The 19,335-nt window shown below is 47.2% G+C and overlaps 1 protein-coding gene across 1 annotated transcript; it reads left to right on the forward strand.

The window, feature by feature from the left end:
• Nucleotides 1-664: 664 nt before the first annotated feature.
• nabp2 (nucleic acid binding protein 2) lies at nt 665-19,208 on the forward strand. Its single transcript, XM_043681722.2, has 6 exons — nt 665-1,291; nt 1,804-1,942; nt 7,461-7,532; nt 13,805-13,889; nt 15,519-15,585; nt 18,787-19,208. The coding sequence occupies exons 1-6, from the start codon at nt 1,213-1,215 to the stop codon at nt 18,993-18,995; spliced, it is 651 nt and encodes a 216-aa protein (XP_043537657.1). The 5' UTR covers nt 665-1,212; the 3' UTR covers nt 18,996-19,208.
• The last annotated feature ends 127 nt before the right edge of the window (nt 19,209-19,335 follow it).

Genomic DNA, 19,335 nt, shown 5'->3' on the forward strand with positions numbered 1-19,335 from the left:
GAGGGTACCTCCTTCCTCCCCTTATCCAGAGTTTTGTACATGGTGTCTCTGTGGACATGGTCCATCTTTGACCACCAGATGAAGTGCAAGATGGCTCAGGTGACTGCTAAGGCTACAGGTTTGGGGAATGAGCCAGACCTGTACCAGGTACAGTAACACAGACAGTAAGGCCGTCTCACCTAATGTCCAGGTTTTTACCCACAATGGAGAGGGAGCAGTACCTCACCTTGGAGATGCTTTCCTCCCAAGTATTTGCACACCACCTGGCCCTTCCAAACCACAAACCCAGCACCTTCAGGTAATCTGTCCTGACAAGGAAGGAGATAAAAGGTTCAGTCGGTCCAGTTCGTAACGAACATGGCCTTGCTCTTGTCTCCCGAGGCCAGTTCGAAATGGTCACAGATGCTCATGAGTCTGTGGACTGGCAGCAGATCTGAGCAGAAAATGGCAACATCGTCCATGTACATGGAGTCTTTGATCTGCAGGACTCCATTCTCAGTCAGACTCAAATCCTTCTGGACGGGGTCAAGATTAGTGTGGTACTGGAAAAGCACAGCATCCGAGGAGCAGGAAAACCGACGTTTTGGGCAAAAGCCCTTTATCAGGAATGAATTCCTTCCAGATGGACTCAGCAAACACAAACAAGGCAAGAGATAATGGGTAGCCCTGCCTGACTCCAGATCTAATTAGGAAAGCTTTCCGATTCCTAACCTTTGATTGAGACTGCCCTAACGTAACAGAGCAACAAATGCCAGCGACGCCAGTATCCCGTGAATGAATTGTTCAAAAACTTGTCCCTTTAATGCGGGCCTTTTCGGAATCACTCCTGGACACGAAGGCCCTAAGCAGGTGTCCCGCCTATTGGAACCCAGTTGAGTTGTGGGCGGTACAGGCGACGAGCGGTTGTTGATTGGCCAAGGCTGCTGCCTGTCAGCACTGGTTTCCGGGGCGACGGGAAAGAGCGGGCTGGCCGATCGTGCTCTCGCGAACGTTGGGGAGGGAGCTCGAGCAACATTACTGAGGCGTCCGTCAGTTTGTGAAGTGTTCCCGAGGAGGCGTCACTGCATTGATTTTGCAGGAAGGAAGATTTGCTCCTGGCCCAGCAAAACGCACTCCAGTGAGCTGAATGTGTTCGTCTGGGCTTGATCCTTCCAACTTGCTGCCTGAAATTTGTAGCTCCCAAAGAATTCAGGTCCTGTTGTGGGAGAGAACATGTCAAACGACACTTACGTCAAGGATATCAAAGCTGGTTTGAAAAACCTGAACCTCCTGTTCATTGTCCTGGAAATAGGTAAGTTCTGCGAATGAGATATTACGTTTCCTTCCCTTTCGTCAAAAGGTATCGCAGTCAAATCCAATCCTGCTTCTCCTAAATGGACTTTACAGTAGAGTGATGGTAGGGTTGCTAAGATTAACAAACTTGGCGCATGCCACCAGTTGAGACTGGGAATTTTATGTCCCTTGTTGCTTTGAGAAAGCATTTAAGGTCAACTACACAGTTTTGCACTGAAATTATGTGTGCATATAACTTAGTAAAGGTAGTAGATTCCCTTCTTTTCATTGTGTTGGTGAATCACTTTGGGCTTTTACACTAATTTGCCTGTGGGTGAGCCAAAATTTGTTTTTGTCCAAATACCTGTTATTTTCATTTTGAGCAGGGATGGAAGTCTCCTGCTTCCACTCTTCGTAAGAATGATGCAAAAACAATGCATGGAGTTTTGGAGGCAGAAGACATTCCCAGCATTTTGTTTTGGTGCTTGTGAAAATGTTAAATCATCTGTCACTGTATTTCTTGTTCTGTAGGACGAGTGACCAAAACAAAAGACGGGCATGAAGTCAGGACGTGTAAGGTGGCAGATAAAACCGGCAGCATCAATATATCGGTGTGGGATGATGTGGGAAGTCTGATTCAGGCTGGAGATATCATCCGATTAACCAGAGGGTACCTCACTTTGTTTTACAAATGCCTGATAAATGTGCGGCAAACAATTTTTAAAACTAATTAACAGGACATGGGGGTCACTAGCTGGTCACATGCAGCATTTATTGCCCATTCATCATTGCCCTTGAGAAGGTGGTGGTGAGCTGCTTTCTTGAACCACTGCCACCCTGGCATGTAGGCAGAGCCATACAATGCTGTTAAGGAGGAAATTCCAGCATTTTGACCCAGTGACTCTGAAGAAATGGCAATGTGTTTCCAAGTCAGAGTGATCTGTGTCTTGGAGGGGAACTTACAGGTGATGGTGTTCCCATGTCCCTGCTGCCCTTGTCCTTCTAGATGATAGAGATAGCAGGTTTGGAAGATGCTACTACCCTTTTTGAATGTGAACTCTTGTTAAGTACTGCAAGTTTTACCCCCTTTTCCTTGACTAAGAGACCCCTTTCTCGCTCACTTGCATCCAGTTTTTATCTGTTGTCTGCATCTGGGGGATAGATGCAAGGCTGCATTTACTGCAGATTCCTGGTTGTTCTGAGATAGTGGTGAGCATTGTTGTGATGGTGTTATGACTATTATTTGCACTGAGTCCAGACTATTGCCTAGAATGCCTGCAACAGCTCAATAGGCAGTGTATTCCTATCCTCAACCAACATCCAGGATTCATCGGTTACAGGGATCCCCAATCAACGTCACTACATCCTCTCTAATCCAGGCATTCTGAAGTTAGGTGTAGTACCCTCTACATCACCTAAGATGAATAAGGACAGATCGAAGAATTTTTTGATCCATGTGGATTTCTGCCGTGCTTGGGGTCAAGCCTTCAAGGAAGCTATGAGCATCATAGAGTCATACAGCATAGAAAGGGGTCCATCGTGTCCATGCCGGTCGTCAGGCACCTATCTATTCCAGACCCATGTTCCAGCACTTGGCCTGTAGCCTTGTATGGTATGGTATGGTATTTCATGATCATCTAAATACTTGAATGCTCTGATAATTCCACTCTTTCAAGCAGAGTTCCAGATACCCACCATCATCTAGGTTAAAACAAATTCCTTTATAAAATGTTTTGCTCCTTACCTTTAAACAGTGCCCTCTGCTTATTGACCCTTCTACTTAAGGGGAAGAGGTTCTTCCTATCTACGTCCCTCATAATTTTGTACAGCTCAAGAAACCCAATACCGTCAGCTTTCTCAGCTTATAAGAAATAAGATCAAGAGTAGGCTTTTCGGCTCCTCGAGCGTCCTTCACATTCAATAGGATTGTGTCTAGCCTGACATTCCTCACATCCACTTACCTGCCCTAGTCCTCGATTCCCCAACTGATACAATTCCATCTATCTCAGTCTTCAATGTACACAAGGATTGCGATCTTTGTGAAGATTTGTAGCTCAGGTTGTGGTTCAGATTGTAAGTTTGCTCGCTGAGCTGGAAGATTTGTTCTCAGACATTTGATCACTGTGCTAGGTAACATCGTCAGTGAGTCAGGCAGCATCCAAGGAGCAGGAGAATTGACGTTTTGGGCATGAGCCCTTCTTCAGCAACACATTTTCAGCTCTGATCTCCAGCATCTGCAGTCCTCACTTTCTCCTTTTAACATCATCAGTGTGCCTCTGTTGAAGCACTGGTGTATTGTCCGCTTTCTATTTGTGTGTCTTGGTCTCTTGGTAGGTGATCTCACTTCCTGTTCTTTCTCTGAGAGGTTGGTAAATGGGGTCCAAATCCGTGTTTATTGACGGAGTTCCAGTTTGAATGCCAGGCCTCTAGGAATTCCCGTGTGTATCTTTGTTTAGCCTGTTCCAGGATGGGTGGATTGTCCCAGTTGAACTGGTGTCCCTCGTCATTTGCGTGTCAGGTTCCTAGTGATAGTTGGTCATGTCTTTTGGTGGCTAGTTGGTGCTCGTGTATCCTGGTGGCTAGTTTCCTGCCTGTCTGTCCAATGTAGTGTTGCAGTCCATGCAGGGTATTTTGTAAATGACATTTGTTCTGCTGGTTTTTGGTAGGGGGTCCTTTTAGATTCATCAAGAGTTGTTTCGGTGTGTTGGTAGGTTTGTGAGCTACCATGACGATAAGGGGCCGGAGTAGTCTGGTCGTACCCTGAAAGAAAACGGACTTACTGAAGAAATCCAGCAAGCCATCAGACAGACAGTAGCGCCAACACTAAGCAGAAAGAAAGAAGGAACACCCTCAACACAAAGGAAAGCTTTGGAAGTACTTAGAAAAGACAGTACTGACAGACAAAAGGTGCATGACCATCATCCTGAACAGAGCACAATACATTGAAAAAACAAACCCACTGCTCACAGATACCAACACCTACCAACAGGTTGCGATGGACCTGACTCCACTGCTAGAAAGCTGTATTACAGCAGAACTGAAGAAACTCCACAAGACAGGTGAAATTAACAAAACAGTCCTCTAAAGAATGAAACCTGAAGGATCCAACACACCTTTCTACAGATTACCAAAGGTACACAAACCAGGGGCCCCCCTCCGAGCCATAGTCTCACTTCCCGGCACACCATCATGCAGACTCGCAAAGGAACTTCAACGCAAACTGAAATACCCAGTAGAAGACTCGAGCCACTCCATCCACTCCACCCAGGAATTCCTGAACATCATGAAAGACACCAAGGTAGAGGACAACAAGGTCATGGTTTCCTTTGACGTGACAGCCCTATTCACATCAATAAACATCATTTTGGTCAAAGAAACACTGATCTCAGTACTAGACAAACCAAGGGCACACACACCAGACAGCACCAACTCCATTAGCAAGGACAGCATCCTCAAGCTAGTAGACCTGTGCCCCTCAACACACTTCACGTTCAATGACAAGACCTATGAACAAATCAATGGCACACCCATGGGATCACCAATATCAGGACTCTTGGCAGAAGCAGTTATGTAGTGGTTGGAACAAGCAGCCCTCCTCACGATCCAGCTCAAGCTTTGGGTCCGCTATGTGCATGACACCATTTGTCATCACGAAACACAACAAATTAGAAGAAACACAAACACATAAACAACATCCTTACTGGTATGAAGTTCACCAATGAGGAAGAGAACAACAGACTCCCCTTCCTAGATGTCACAGTAGAACGAAAAGCCAATGGAGAGCTGCCTACCAATGTCTGTAGGAAAGCAACACACACAGACCAGATACTCAACTATAGCAGCAATCCTCCCAACAACCTCTAACAAAGCTGCATCAGGACATTATTTAGATAAGCCACAACATACTTCAGCACCCAGGAAGTACGAGATGCTGAAGAAAAACACCTATACAACATATTCAATAACAACGGGTACCTGATAAGCGCAGTCCGCCGATTCTTGCACAACAAACCTAAACAAGAAGACACAACATTCCCAGGGACTCTAGCCAACCTGCCATACTTTAAAGACATCTCAGAGATGACAATCAGATGACTCTGGCCCCTTGGCATCACAAACCTACCAACACACAAACAACTCCTGATGAATCTAAAGGGCCCCCTACCAATAGCCAGCAGAACGGACGTCATGTTCAAAATACCCTGCATGGACTGCAACAAACATTACATCGGACAGACAGGCAGGAAACTAGCCACCAGGATACACTTGCACCAACTAGCCACCAAAAGACATGACCAACTATCACTAGGAACCTGACACACAAACAACGAGGGACACCAGTTCAACTGGGACAATACATCCATCCTGGGACAGGCTAAACAAAGACACGCATGGGAATTCCTAGAGGCCTGACATTCAAAGCAGAACTCTGTCAACAAACACATGGATTTGGACCCCATTTACCAACCTCCTAGAAAAAGAACTGGAAATGATCTCACCTGCCACAACAGACCAAGACACACAAATAGAAAGCAGGACAGTACACCAGCGCTTCAACAGAGGCACACCGATGATGTTACCTAGCACGGTGATGAAGCGTCTGAGAACAAGCTTATCAGCTCAGCGAGCAAACTTACAACCTGATACACAAGGATTCTTCTCTCACAACTGTGACAAGGAGTGCCAATGAAATGATATCTTTGCTTTAAATAAGAGCATCAAAGCTGATCACTGTATTCCAGATGTTGTCTCAGCAGCACTTTGTAGAGTTGCAGTAAGCCATCTGTATTCTTATATTCCAACCGCCTTGAAATAAGGGCGAATATTCCATTAGTCTTACTGATTATCTGCTGCACCCTGTGTGCTAGCTTTCTGTGTTACATGCACAAGTATCCCACGACCCTTTATGTTGCAGCTATCTGCATTTTTTTTCTCCATTCTCTGCTGTAGGGATATCAGCCCCATCCTGGTGCATCTCCAATGTACTCTCTCTAGTGCAGTCATCTCCTTTCTACAGTGTGGCACACAGTAAGGATTGAATATTTTGAGTCAAGAACAATTTATTTGTTTTGTCTAGTGTGTGTGATGGAACAACTCTGAACTCCTCCTTTCTCCATGATTCTGGTGTCAAATATAAAGCTATTCAGCCCATCGAATTGATGCTGGATCTCAGTAAGACGATCTATTCCGTCTCCGTCCTGTCCCACTACCTCTACCTCCTTTCACAACTTTTACGCCATTGTTCCTGCAAATTTATTTTTTCCATTTTGATTCATCCATTGCCTCCACTTCCACCCACTCTTGGGCAGTAACTTTCTGGTCATTGCTACTCGCTATGTAAATAATTTCTTCGTCATGGACCCCTTACAACAAATAAAAACTAAATCTCTTGCCTGAATTCTTAAATCTGTGCCCCTCAGTCCTTCTATCATCAGACAATGAGAACAGCTTTTCTTTTTTAAGTCTATCTCATTTTAACCTGTCGCAATCCTGAAAACTACGTGTCCTTGACCACCTTCACCCTGAGGAGAACAATCCCAGCTTCCCCAACCCTCCATGTTACTAAAATCCCCTCTGGGAATATCTGTGAACAGTGGTTGCTCTATGAAATGGCACATGAATTGACTGGTGTGCAGAATGAGAACATTTGTCTGTTGGTACTAGTTCTCTTACTCCTTAAAGTGGAAGTGTCTTTGCTTGATGACCTTTGCCACTGCAGAGCAAAAGTGACTATGTACTTTAGAAGTTTTTGATATTTGAGTGTTTAACCTTAGTTGATCAGTGTCACTTCCCCCTCCTCTGTTGTTACATCAAGTTGTTTCTTGAGTGCTCCCAGGGGTTTTTTTTTGCTTGTGCAATAATACTTGAATATTCCACGATATTGTTCACTCTGTCTGAAGTAGGATTCCTTCCTTTAAAGCAAAGTTATTAAGAAGAGTCACTGGGCTTGAAACGTTAGCTCTGCTTTCTATCCTCAGATGTCCCAGACTTGCTGAGTTTCTCCAATAATTTTTGTTTTTGTTTCAGATTTCCACTATTGCTTTATTCCCTCCTTTCAGTCTCACCTCAAAGGTGAAAGAACAGTGCCTCCGTTGTAGTTTAGCTGTGATCTCCCCTCCCCTGTGCTGTCAGCACAAGTCATTCAGAGCCCTCTGGTGGTGAAAGAAAATCTTATTGCGTTTTTGCAGGTATGCCTCAATTTGGAAAGGATGTCTGACGCTCTACACGGGGAGAGGCGGAGACCTTCAGAAAGTCGGAGAGTAAGTTCTGTGCCTTGATGCTGTGCGTGTGAAGAGCTGTTGTAAGCTGGGGTTGCTGCCTTGCTCTGCCTCCAATCTAACGGTTTGGGCGGGCTTTCAGAAGTTTCAGTAGTTCAGATACCTGTTGGCACTTCATTTGTGGTGTAATTGTGAGTGTTCAGAAGTGGGAGGGAGCCAGGAAAGAGTGGGTGGTGATGGGGAGTGAGCCCATGTAAAACAAGGGGGTGAGGAGAGAGACGGTTAAGAACGTTTAAGGATAGAGAGTGAGTTGACTGACAGGTAAGGACAGAGGTGGGGACTGGCAGTGGAGGAGGAGTGAGAGTCTGGAGTATAGTTCTGGAAAAGCACAGCAGGTCAGGCAGCATCCGAGGAGCATGAGAATCGATGTTTTTGTATTGAATTCAGATTCCACCATCTGCTGTGGAAGGTTTTGGACCCGGGTCCCCAGAACATTGAGTCATAGTGCTGTCCAGCATGGAAACAGGTCAAGTCGTTCATGTTGACCAAATATCCTAAATTAATCTAGTCCCATTTGCCAGCACTTGGCCCATATTCCTCTAAACATTTCCTATTTATATATCCATCTAGATGCCTTTTAAATGCTGTAATTGTACCAGCTGCCACCTCCTCCTCCTTTGGCAACTCATTCCAAGCACGCATCACCTCTGCATGAAAGAGTTACCCCTTAGGTCCCTTTAATTCTTTCTCCTCTTGTCCTCTAGTTTTGGACTCTCCCCACCCTTGGGAAAAGACTTTGGCTATTCACCCTATATATGCCCCTCATGATTTTATAAACCTCTTTAAAGTCACCCATGAGCCTCTGATGGTCCAGGGAAAACAGCCCCAGCCTATTCAGTCTCTCCCTATAGCTCAAACCCTCTAACCCTGGCAACATCCTCGTAAAATCTTTTCTGAACCCTTTCAAGTTTCATAACATCCTTCTTATAGCAGGGAGACTAGAATTGACACAATATTCCAAAAGTGGCCTGTATAGCCGCAACATGACCTCCCAACTCCTGTACTCAATATTCTGACCAATGAAGGCAAGCATACCCAACGCCTCTTTCACTATCCTATCTACCTGGGACTCCACTTGCAAGGAACTGTGAACCTGCACTCCAAGGTCTCTTTGTTCGGCAACACTCCTCAGAACCTTATCATTAAGTGTATAAATTCTACCTCAATTTGCCTTTCCAAATTGCAGCACCTCACATTTATCAAAATTAAACTCCATCTGCCATTCCTTGACCCATTGGCCCATTTGATCAAGGTCCCATTGTACTCTGAGGTAACCTCCTTCGCTGTCCACTACACCTCCAATTTTCCAAGTCTCTGGATTAATAGTCAAGTGATGATACCAGGAGGCCGTTGCCTCCCCCATCCCTCTTGCTGCCATGCTAAGGTTTCAAACCATATCCCCAGGCCATTAGCCTGGCTCCCTGGATTACCAGACCCGAATACATTACTGTCTTCCTCCTGCCTGTGATCGTACAGCCACTTTAACAGAAACCTTCAGCACTGTAAGGGAGTTTTTGTTCATGTAAAGTAAAATGGTGTCACATACACATGAACAGCTTTCTCAAAACTTCGCACGAGATCAGAGTTTGCCATGGAGGGTGACCCATAGGGGTCTACAGCATTGAAACAAGCCCATCTTGCCCATGCTGCCCAGTTTTCACAATTAATCTAGTTCCATTTGCCTGCATTTGGTCCACATCCCTCCATCCCTACTCTATCCACATACCTGTCTAAATGTCTCTTAAATGACGAAATTGTACTCGCTCGCGCCACTATTTCTGTCAGCCTGTTCTGGACACTCGCTACTCTGTGAAAAAATTGCCTCTCTAGACCCTTCTGTATCTTTCCCCTCTCACCTTTAAAACTCCCCTGCCCTGGGGAAAAGCTGCAGCTATCTACCTTGTCTATGCCTCTTCTCATTTTATTGACCTGTATGAGGTCACCCCTCCAGTATCTTAATGCTCCAGTGGGAAAAAGTCCCAGCCTCTCCCTGTAACTCCAACTCGTCAGAGTACTGGTTTCCAAAGAGTCACTGCTTCTTCAGAAATTACCCACCAAGGGGTGGTGATGGTGGGTGACTGGCCTGTAGTAATGTGTAAAGCATTGGTTAGGCTACTGGTGTTGTTGGAGAGTCCAGATTAGAGGAGGGAAGGGATTGCACTGGAGAAGGTGCAAAGGAGATGTTTGCCTGGGCTGGAGAGTTTCAGATGGAGAGATGGGATAGAATGGGGTTGTTTTCCTTGGAGCAGAGGAGACTGAGAGGGGACATGCTGAAGATGTATAAACAGCTCATTAAAACTCTCATCCCCTTCCAAAGGTAAATCGCCATAGTCCCAGAGGAATCTCAAGGCTGCTGTCTCCTTAAAGAGAGAGAGAGAGAGAGAGAGAGACACGATCGGTGGTGGGTTTAACCTGAGGGTCACCATGCCTCAGGCAAGGGGGTGAGATTGTGAAGGCGAGACCTCGATGGTAACCTCCGATGCGGCAGGAATTGACATGCTGTTGATGTTGCTCTGTAAACCAACCATCCGACCAACTGAGCTAGCCCTGAACCCCCCTCCCCACTGGCCAAACCAACTTTCTAAATTCGCCCTTGCACGCAAGCAAGACACCTGTCCCACTAGAATGCGGAAGCAATGCTGCAAGGTCGGAAAAGCCATCTCTCAGGTGGAAAGCAAAATGCTTGCAACGGCTGCAGTCTAGGGCAGGCGCAAGAATATCCCCTTGTCCTCTTTTGAAGGCCTCCCTGGTGTTCAGGCCACAGTTTATACCTCGACAGGCTGTTATCACACCGCTGTGTGTGTGGGAGCTTGCGGTGCGCAAATTGGCTGCTGCATTCCCCTGCTTTATAACAGTTGCTGCATTGCACTTGGTGACTATGAAGTGCATTGGAAACCTCCTGAGCTTGTGTGAGATGCTATAAAAGCACAGGTTTTGTCTTTTCTTTGGTCCTGGTTGCATGCGTGTGTGTGTTCTTCAGTGTTAACAAGTGAATGAACTGGTAGGCAAGGTGGTACATGGTGAAACACTCCCCACCCTCTACCAGAGCAATTGAGTGAATGTTGTAATTCAGTTGAGCATCCATCTTTGCATCAACCTTCCAGCTTAAAGTTTCCTGACACATGCTGTGCCAGACTTTGGCTCTCTTTCGCGCTGTCTGCTTCTTAGCTCCAGCGTCTACGTTGGACTGAAAAATGTCAGGTGGTCCACGTCCACTTCAGCAGAGAGAATCTTGTCTTTTGAAAGAAAGACACACTATCTAAATGGTGAGAGGGAGCAGAGCTCGGAGATGCAGTGGGATCTGGGTATCCGAGTGCACGCTCGCAGGTCAGTGCAGCCACAGCAAGCAGTCAGGCCAACTAATAAGATGTGACGGTTTATTGTGAGTGGCATTGAATGCAAGAGTAAGGAGGTTATGCTTCAGTAATGCAGGTGCGTTGGTGAGACCACGTCTGGAGCACTGTGTGTAGGAAGAACTAGCCGTTTGGATATAGAACTGGCTCAAAGGTAGAAGACAGAGGGTGGTGGTGGTGGAGGGTTGTTTTTCCAGACTGGAGGCCTGTGACCAGTGGTGTGCCACAAGGATCGGTGCTGGGTCCGCGACCTTTTGTCATTTTACATAAATGATTTGGATGCGAGCATGAGAGGTACAGTAAGTAAGTTTGCGGATAACACCACAATTGGAGGGTGTAGTGGACAGCGAAGAGGGGCTACCTCAGATTACAACGGGATTTTGACCAGCTGGGCCAATGGGCTGAGAAGTGGCAGATGGAGTTTAATTTAGATAAATGTGAGGTGCTGCAGTTTGGGAAAGCAAATCTTAGCAGGACTTATACACTTAATGGTAAGGTCCTAGGGAGTTTTGCTGAACAAAGAGACCTTGGAGTGCAGGTTCATAGCTCCTTGAAAGTGGAGTCACAGGTAGATAGGACAGTGAAGAAGGCGTTTGGTATGCTTTCTTTTATTGGTCAAAGTATTGAGTACAGGAGTTGGGAGGTCATGTTGCGGCTGTACAGGAATTGGTTAGGCCACTGTTGGAATATAGCGTGCAATTCTGGTCTCCTTCCTATCGGAAGGATGTTGTGAAACTTGAAAGGATTCATAAAAGGTTTACAAGGATGTTGCCAGGGTTGGAGGATTTGAGCTATAGGGAGAGACTGAACAGGCTGGGGCTGTTTTCCCTGGAGTGTCGGAGGCTGAGGGGTGACCATGTAGAGGTTTACAAAATTATGAGGGGCATGGATAGGGTAAATAGGCCCAGTCTTTTCCCTGGGGTCAGGGAGTCCAGAACTAGAAGGCATAGGTTTAGGGTGAGAGGGGAAAGATATAAAAGGGACCTATGGGGCAACTTTTCATACAGAGGGTGGTACGGATATGGAATGAGCTGCCAGAGGAAGTAGTGGAGGCTGGTACAATTGCAACATTTAAGAGGCATCTGGATGGGTATATGAATAGGAAGGGTTTGGAGGGATATGGGCCGGGTGCTGGCAGGTGGGACTAGATTGGGTTGGGATATCTGGTTGGCATGGACGGGTTGGACTGAAGGGTCTGTTTCCATGCTGTACATCTCTATGACTGGTCACCATACTTACAGAAGGATGTTAATGTGTCGGAATCAGTTCAGAAAAGGTTTACTGGTCTAATCCTTGGAATGAGCAGAATGCCCTATGAGGAAAGGCTAAACAGGCTAGGTCTGTATATTCCAGAGTGTAAACAATCAGAGGTAACTTAATTGGAACACGTAAGATCCTGAGGGGATGGGGTGGATGTGGAATAGGATGTTTCCTCTTGTGGGAGAATCTAGAACTGGGGGTCACAGTTTAAAAATAAGGGAGAGCCCATTTAAAACAGAAAAAATGTTGCCCCCTCTCTATCAGAGGGTGTAGTTTCTTTGGAATCCCCTTCAGTTTGGCTACATTTGGAACACTGCATACAATTCTGGTCCCCCTGCTTTAGGGAAGATGCTGTTAAACTTGAAAGGGTTCAGAAAAGATTTACAAGGATGTTGCCAGGGTTGGAGGGTTTGAGCTACAGGGAGAGGCTGAATAGGTTGAGGCTGTTTTCCCTGGAGTATGGGAGGGTGAGGAGTTACCTTATAGAGGTTTATAAAATCATGAGGGGCATAGATACTGTTGGAATATTGCGTGCAATTCTGGTCTCCTTCCTATCGGAAAGATGTTGTGAAACTTCAAAGGGTTTACAAAAGAATTACAGGAATGTTGCCAGGGTTGGAAGATTTGAGTGATAGGGAGAGGTTTAATAAGCTGGGGCTGGAGGCTGAGGGGTGACCTTAGAGGTTTATAAAATCATGAGGGGCATGGTTAGGATAAATAGACTAGAAAAGTCTTTTCCCTGGGGTCGGGGAGTCTAGAACTAGAAGGCATAGGTTTAGGGTGAGAGGGGAAAGATATAAAAGAGACTTAAAGAGCAACCTTTTCACACAGAGGGTGGTACGGGTATGCAATGAGCTGCCAGAGGAAGTGGTGGAGGCTGGTACAATTGCAACATTTAAAAGGCATTTGGATGGGTATATGAATAGGAAGGGTTTGGAGGGATATGGGCTGGGTGCTGACAGGTGGGACGAGATTGGATTGGGATATCTGGTCGGCATGGGTGGGTTGGACCAAAGGGCCTGTTTCCGTGTTGTACATCTCTATGGCTTTATGAGAGAGGGTGAGTAGCCAAGGTCTTTTTCCCCGGGATGGGGGAGTCCAAAACTAGAGGGCATAGGTTTAGGGTGAGAGGGGAAAGATATAGAAAGGAGTTATGGAGCAAGTTTTTTTCACGCAAAGTGTGGTGCGTGTATGGAATGAGCTGCCAGAGGAAGTGGTGGAGGTTGGTATAGTTACAGCATTTAAAGGCATCTGGATGGGCGCATAAGTCAGAAGGGTTTAGTGGGATATGGGCCAACTGCTGACAAATGAGACTAGATTAGTTCGGGATATCTGGTCAGCGTGGACAAGTTTCCATGCTGTGTGACTCTGACTGTGGATGCAGGAAATCTGAGTATTTTTAAGGCAGAGATCATTTAGATTCTATATCAGCAATAGGATGAAAGATTATTGCAGTATATGCAGGAACGTAGATTTGAGGTTAAAATCAGATCAGCCATGAGCTTATTAAATGGCAGATAAGGCTCATAGGGCCAATTGGCTTACTTTGGTTCCTTGCTAGTACATTAGTCAGCGGGGTAAGCATTGTGCAAGCGACGAGAGGTTACTGAGATGTGCAACCACTTCTGTGTTCCGTTTCAGGTTTTGTATGCAGTATTCGGAAGTGCCGAATTTCAGTGACCCCAACCCTGAGTACATGTCCCAGGCATCTTCGCAAAACAAGCCTGTAAGTCTTGACACCCCGTAACGCCCTCCCCTTTCAGACCAGGTTGTTGCTGATATTTTTATCTGGTGCCAGCGCTTATGTCAGGGGTCGCACCTCCATGGGTAATGGTGTCAATGCTGAGGTTCCTTCCTGTGATTGCTTGCTGGCTTGCTCACTTTTCTGGAGGCGCTGATTTGGTTATGCCTCACTTGGGGCCAGCCTGTTGGAAACAGAGTCCTGCTATTATTAGGGTCGCTGCAAATCGGGGAGGGAGAAAAACAATGGGTGTTTTGGGTGGAAGGGAAACTGAGAAAGTGGCTCAGTGCTCCCTGGTCACAGGATCTGCTGAGATTATTCTTGTGCTAATTCAAATGCTCCTTAGTTTTCCTTCTCCGGATGCTTCCACTGTTTTTGCAAGAGGCACAGGGTGGCTGCTTCACAATTAGCAAAGGTCTCTTGAATTAATTAAAAGTCACAGCTCGCAGCAACTGCTGATGGAAAAAAATTAAACTGCTTTTCTTCCTGCTGGAAGTAGCTTTTACTTCGGAGAACAGAGAGCCCCTGAACCAGGGAGGACAAGTGGGAGCCAACTCTTGCACGTTCCCTTCAGCCATCTGACTGCTTGCCTCTCGGTGCTTTGAATGGGATTTCTGCAGCAGCTTGGCCCTAGCCTGGGTGAGGACGTGGTTTGTCATGTTGGATGAGTCTGCTGAGCATCTGACAGCACGTGAACGGAACTTTTGGTCCCACCTGTCCATGCCAACCAGGTTTCCTAAACTGAACTGGTCCCTTTTTGCCTGTGTTTAGCCCATATCCCTCTAAACCTTTCCTATTCATATACCTTTGAAATGTTCTAATTTTACGTGCCTTTACTACTACTTCTGGCAGTTCATTCCATAAACACACCACCTTCTGTGTGGAAAAGTTACCCCTCCGAATCCTTTTAAATCTTTCCCCTCTCACCTTAAACCTATGCCCCTCTAGTTTTGGACTCTCCCACCGCAGGGAAAGTACCTTGGCTATTCACCCTATCCATGCTGCTCATGATTTTATAAACCTGGTAAGGTCACTCCTTCGTATCCTATGCTCCAAAGAAAAACGTCCCAGCCCCTCCTTATAACTCAAACCCTCTCGTCTTGGTAGCATCCTTGTCAATCTTTTCTTCACCCTTCCCAGATTAACAACATCCTTCCTATAGCTGGGAGACCAGAACTGCATGCAGTACTCCAAATGCGGCCTCATCAACTCCCATTCTCAATGCTCTGACTGATGAAGACAAGCATGCCAAACGTCTCCTTCACCACCCTGTTTAACTGTGATGCTACTTTCAGGGAACGATGTTCCTGCACCCCTAGGTCTCTCTGGTCAACAGCACTCCCAGGGCCCTACCATTATGTATGTAAGTCCTGCCATGGTTTGTCTTACCAAAATGCAATGCCTCGCCTCCATCTGAATTGAACTCCATCTGCTACTCCTCGATCTGTGAAGAGGTCCATGACAAGTTTTGGTTGGTTGGTTGGTAGGGTGGGGAGGGAAGAAGAGATCTAGGGGGCGGAAGGGAGAGCATTCCTAGTAGCTCATTAGGCAGGTTTGCTCCCAGTCCAACCAGTTAACCCTGAGCACTCTTTGCTATTTCCTTTCTCGTTTAAGACCCTGACTGAACAAGGTAGCTCTTCTACGGCTGGCCTGGTGACGTCTTTGCCCTCTGTGACGACAGGTGAGTACCTATGATAAAGACCATGCTGTCAGGTAAGCATTTGGGGCAGGGAGAGCTGCAGTGTCAGAGGAACTGTCCTTCAGATCAGAAGTTGAGCCTTGACCCTGTCTTGCCTCAGCTGGAGGTTCAACTAGTTGGAAGGAGACCAAAGAGATGAAGGTGTCTCCATCCCCACCAACCACCATCACCACCGCAGTCCTGAGGCACATTAGCTCTGCTGCCTCACAACGACAGGGACCCTGGTTCAATTCCACCCTCCGGCAACTGTCAGTCTGTTCGGAATTCGCATGTTTTCCCTGCATCTCTGTGTGGGTTTCCTTGCGTGGTCGAAATGTGCAGATTAGGATGGGTTGGCCATGCTAAATTGTCCCCGTAGGTGCTACAAGAGTGCAGGTCTGTCTTCCGATTGGCCTTCCCTCAAAGGTGGACACAGACTTTGCTAGTTTACTCGGCCAACCTGAGATGGGGAGGATTGAGTTGGGCGACTGGCCCCCATCCCTTTTAAACCATGGAGCAGGCTCGAGGGGCCAAATGGCCAATGCCCGGTTCTGTTTTCTGTGTGGGGTTGGTGGGGAGGGGGTGGAATCTAATGGATTCTACAATCCTGCAGCTTTGTGCCTTCCTTATGTACATCTATTGTATACATGTGTAAATCATAAAATCCCTAGAGTGTGGAAGTAGCAATGGCCCTTTGAGTCTACACCAACCTTCCAAAGAGCATCCCATCCAGACCCACCCTATCCCTGTAACCCTGCCTTTCCCCTTGGCTAACTCACCTAGCCTGCACACCACTGGACACTGAGGCAATTTAGCACGGCCAATCCATCCTATCCTGCACATCCCTGAACACTACGGGGACAATTTAGCACGGTCAATCCCACCCTAACCTGCACATCCCTGGGCACTACGGGGCAATTTAGCACGGCCAATCCCACCCTAACCTGCACGTCCCTGGGCACTACGGGACAATTTAGCACGGCCAATCCCACCCTAACCTGCACATCCCTGGGCACTACGGGGACAATTTAGCACGGCCAATCCCACCCTAACCTGCACATCCCTGGGCACTAGAGGACAATTTAGCATGGCCAATCCCACCCTAACCTGCACATCCCTGGGCACTACGAGACAATTTAGCACGGCCAATCCATCCTATCCTGCACATCCCTGAACACTACGGGGACAATTTAGCACGGTCAATCCCACCCTAACCTGCACATCCCTGGGCACTACGGGGCAATTTAGCACGGCCAATCCCACCCTAACCTGCACGTCCCTGGGCACTACGGGGACAATTTAGCACGGCCAATCCCACCCTAACCTGCACATCCCTGGGCACTACGAGACAATTTAGCACGGCCAATCCACCCTAACCTGCACATCCCTGGGCACTATGGGACAATTTAGCACGGCCAATCCCACCCTAACCTGCACATCCCTGGGCACTACGGGGACAATTTAGCACGGCCAATCCACCCTAACCTGCACATGTTTGGACCATGTGAGGAAACTGGAGTATCTGCAGGAAACCCACGCAGATGCAAATTCCACACACAGACCGTTGCCTGAAGGTGGAATTGAACCAGGGTCCCTGTCGCTGTGAGGCAGCAGAATTAACCACTGAGCCACCATGCTGCTCTTAAAACTAGGATATACATTTAACTGACTGTTAAGTGATGGTAGAGGCAGCTGTCAATAGACTCTGTACCGGGCAGAGGAATACAGAAAGCTGTCAGCAGTGGGGAGCAGACCTTGAGTAGTTAAAGGAGCAGGCTGAATTGCTGAGGTGTACTTGCAGTGAGGTAGAAAGTTACCCCAGTTTAACCCACAGAAGGAAGGTATGCAATCCTGGTCTCCCTTCCATTGGAAAGACATTGTTAAATTTGCAAGGATGCAGAAAAGATTGACCAGGATGTTGCCGGGATCAGAGGGTTTGAGCAATAGGGAGAGGCTGAATAGGCTGGAGTGTCAGAGGCTGAGAGGTTGACCTTTTTTGTAGAGGTTTATAAAATGATGAGGTGCAAGGGGAGGGTGAATAGCCAGGATCTTTTGCCCCAGGGTAGGGGAGTCCAAAACGAGACGGCATAGGTTGAGGGTGAGAGAGAAAAGATTTAAAAGGGACCTATGGGGCAACATTTTCACTCAGAGGGTGGTGCATGTGTGGAACGAGCTGCCAGAGGAAGTATTGGAGGCCGGTACAATTAGAGCATTTTAAAGGCATCTGGATGGATATATGAATTGGAAGGGTTTGGAGGGATATGGGCCAAGTGCTGACAAACATGACTAGATTAATTTAGGATATCCGATCAGCATAGATGAGTTGGACTGAAGGGTCTGTTTCTGTGCTGTATAACTCTATCGCTTAGATTGTTTCCCCTTGTGTGGGAGAGTCTAGGACCTGAGGGTGTCCCCTCGGAATCAGGAGTTACCCATTGAAGACCGAGACGGGAAGGAGTTTCTTCTCTCTGAGTAGGGGAGTGAATCTGTGGAATTCTTTGCCACAGAGGGTTGCCGAGGGTGGGTCGATCAGTATATTCGAGGCTGAGGCAGACAGATTCTTAATCAGGAAGGAGGAATTGAGAGGTTACGGGGAAAAGGTAGGAATGTGGATTTGAGGGCGATCAGAATTAGAATATAGAACATTACAGCGCAGTACAGGCCCTTTGGCCCTCGATGTTGCGCCAACCTGTGAAACCATCTGAAGCCCATCTAACCTACATTATTCCATTTTCATCCATATGTTTATCCAATGACCATTTAAATGCCCTTAAAGTTGGTGAGTCCACACTGTGCAAGCTTACGTGCAGAATCTGTTGGCAGCTGCCTCTACCATCGCTTGACAGTCAGTCAAATGTTTTAAGGGCAGCTCGGTGGCTCAGGTGTTGCAGGCACTTTGCTGGAGAAACTCAGCAGGGTCCGGCAGGTCAGTGCATGCAGAGGAAAATCAGGGTTAACGTTTTGGGTGCAGTCAGCACTCTGTTCTACACTGGACCCTGAAAGGCGGACTGTTTCTCCTCATCCCAATCTCTCTCTGCACAGTCGCTGCCAGACTCTGCTTCTGTTTCAGATTTCCAGCCTCCACAGTTGTTCTTTCTATTTTCAATGTTTATTTTCACTGTATTGAGGTTATCCCTTTATCCTCTTGCTCGGGAATGTCATTACCATCTGGCTTTTGTTTCCCTGTCTCCCCCTCCGCTCCAGGTAACGATAGCCTGAATGCTGCCGGGTCGGTTGGAGTTCCCCTCGGTGCAGTGAATCACGTACTGCCCGGAGGAGGAAGAGGGAACGGGCGTGGGCCAGGAGGTAACCAAGCTGTGAACGTGTCAGGACCTGCATTAACACACTCCTCCACCAGCAGCACCCCCAGCCTGAGCAACGGGAGGGATCAGAGACGTGTGCCAAAGCGATGAGCGTTCTTCTCTTCCCCATCTCCCGGCACGTTCCAACTTTGTGAAGCTCCCTCCCAAAAATCCGTGGGGAAATGCTATCTAAGTGGGATTGGTTCTTTAATCCTCATGCTCGTTCGCTCATTCTCTCTCATTCTTTTTCTTTCTCTCTCTCTCTCTCTCTCTCTCTCTCTCTCTCTCTCTCTCTCTCTCTCTCTCTCTCTCTCTCTCTCTCTCTCTCTCTCTCTCTCTCTCTCTTCTCCACCACCACTACCCCCTGCCCCCCCCCTTAAACTTTGCCCAGCGAGGCTGTTGGAATTACAGGGGGGGGGGGGGGGTTGAGTCATGTTATCTCAATCCTCTC

Source organism: Chiloscyllium plagiosum, unplaced genomic scaffold (assembly GCF_037043375.1).
Source record: "Chiloscyllium plagiosum isolate Xiang-an unplaced genomic scaffold, Cpla_swu_hap1 HiC_scaffold_53X, whole genome shotgun sequence".
NCBI lineage: Eukaryota > Metazoa > Chordata > Chondrichthyes > Orectolobiformes > Hemiscylliidae > Chiloscyllium > Chiloscyllium plagiosum.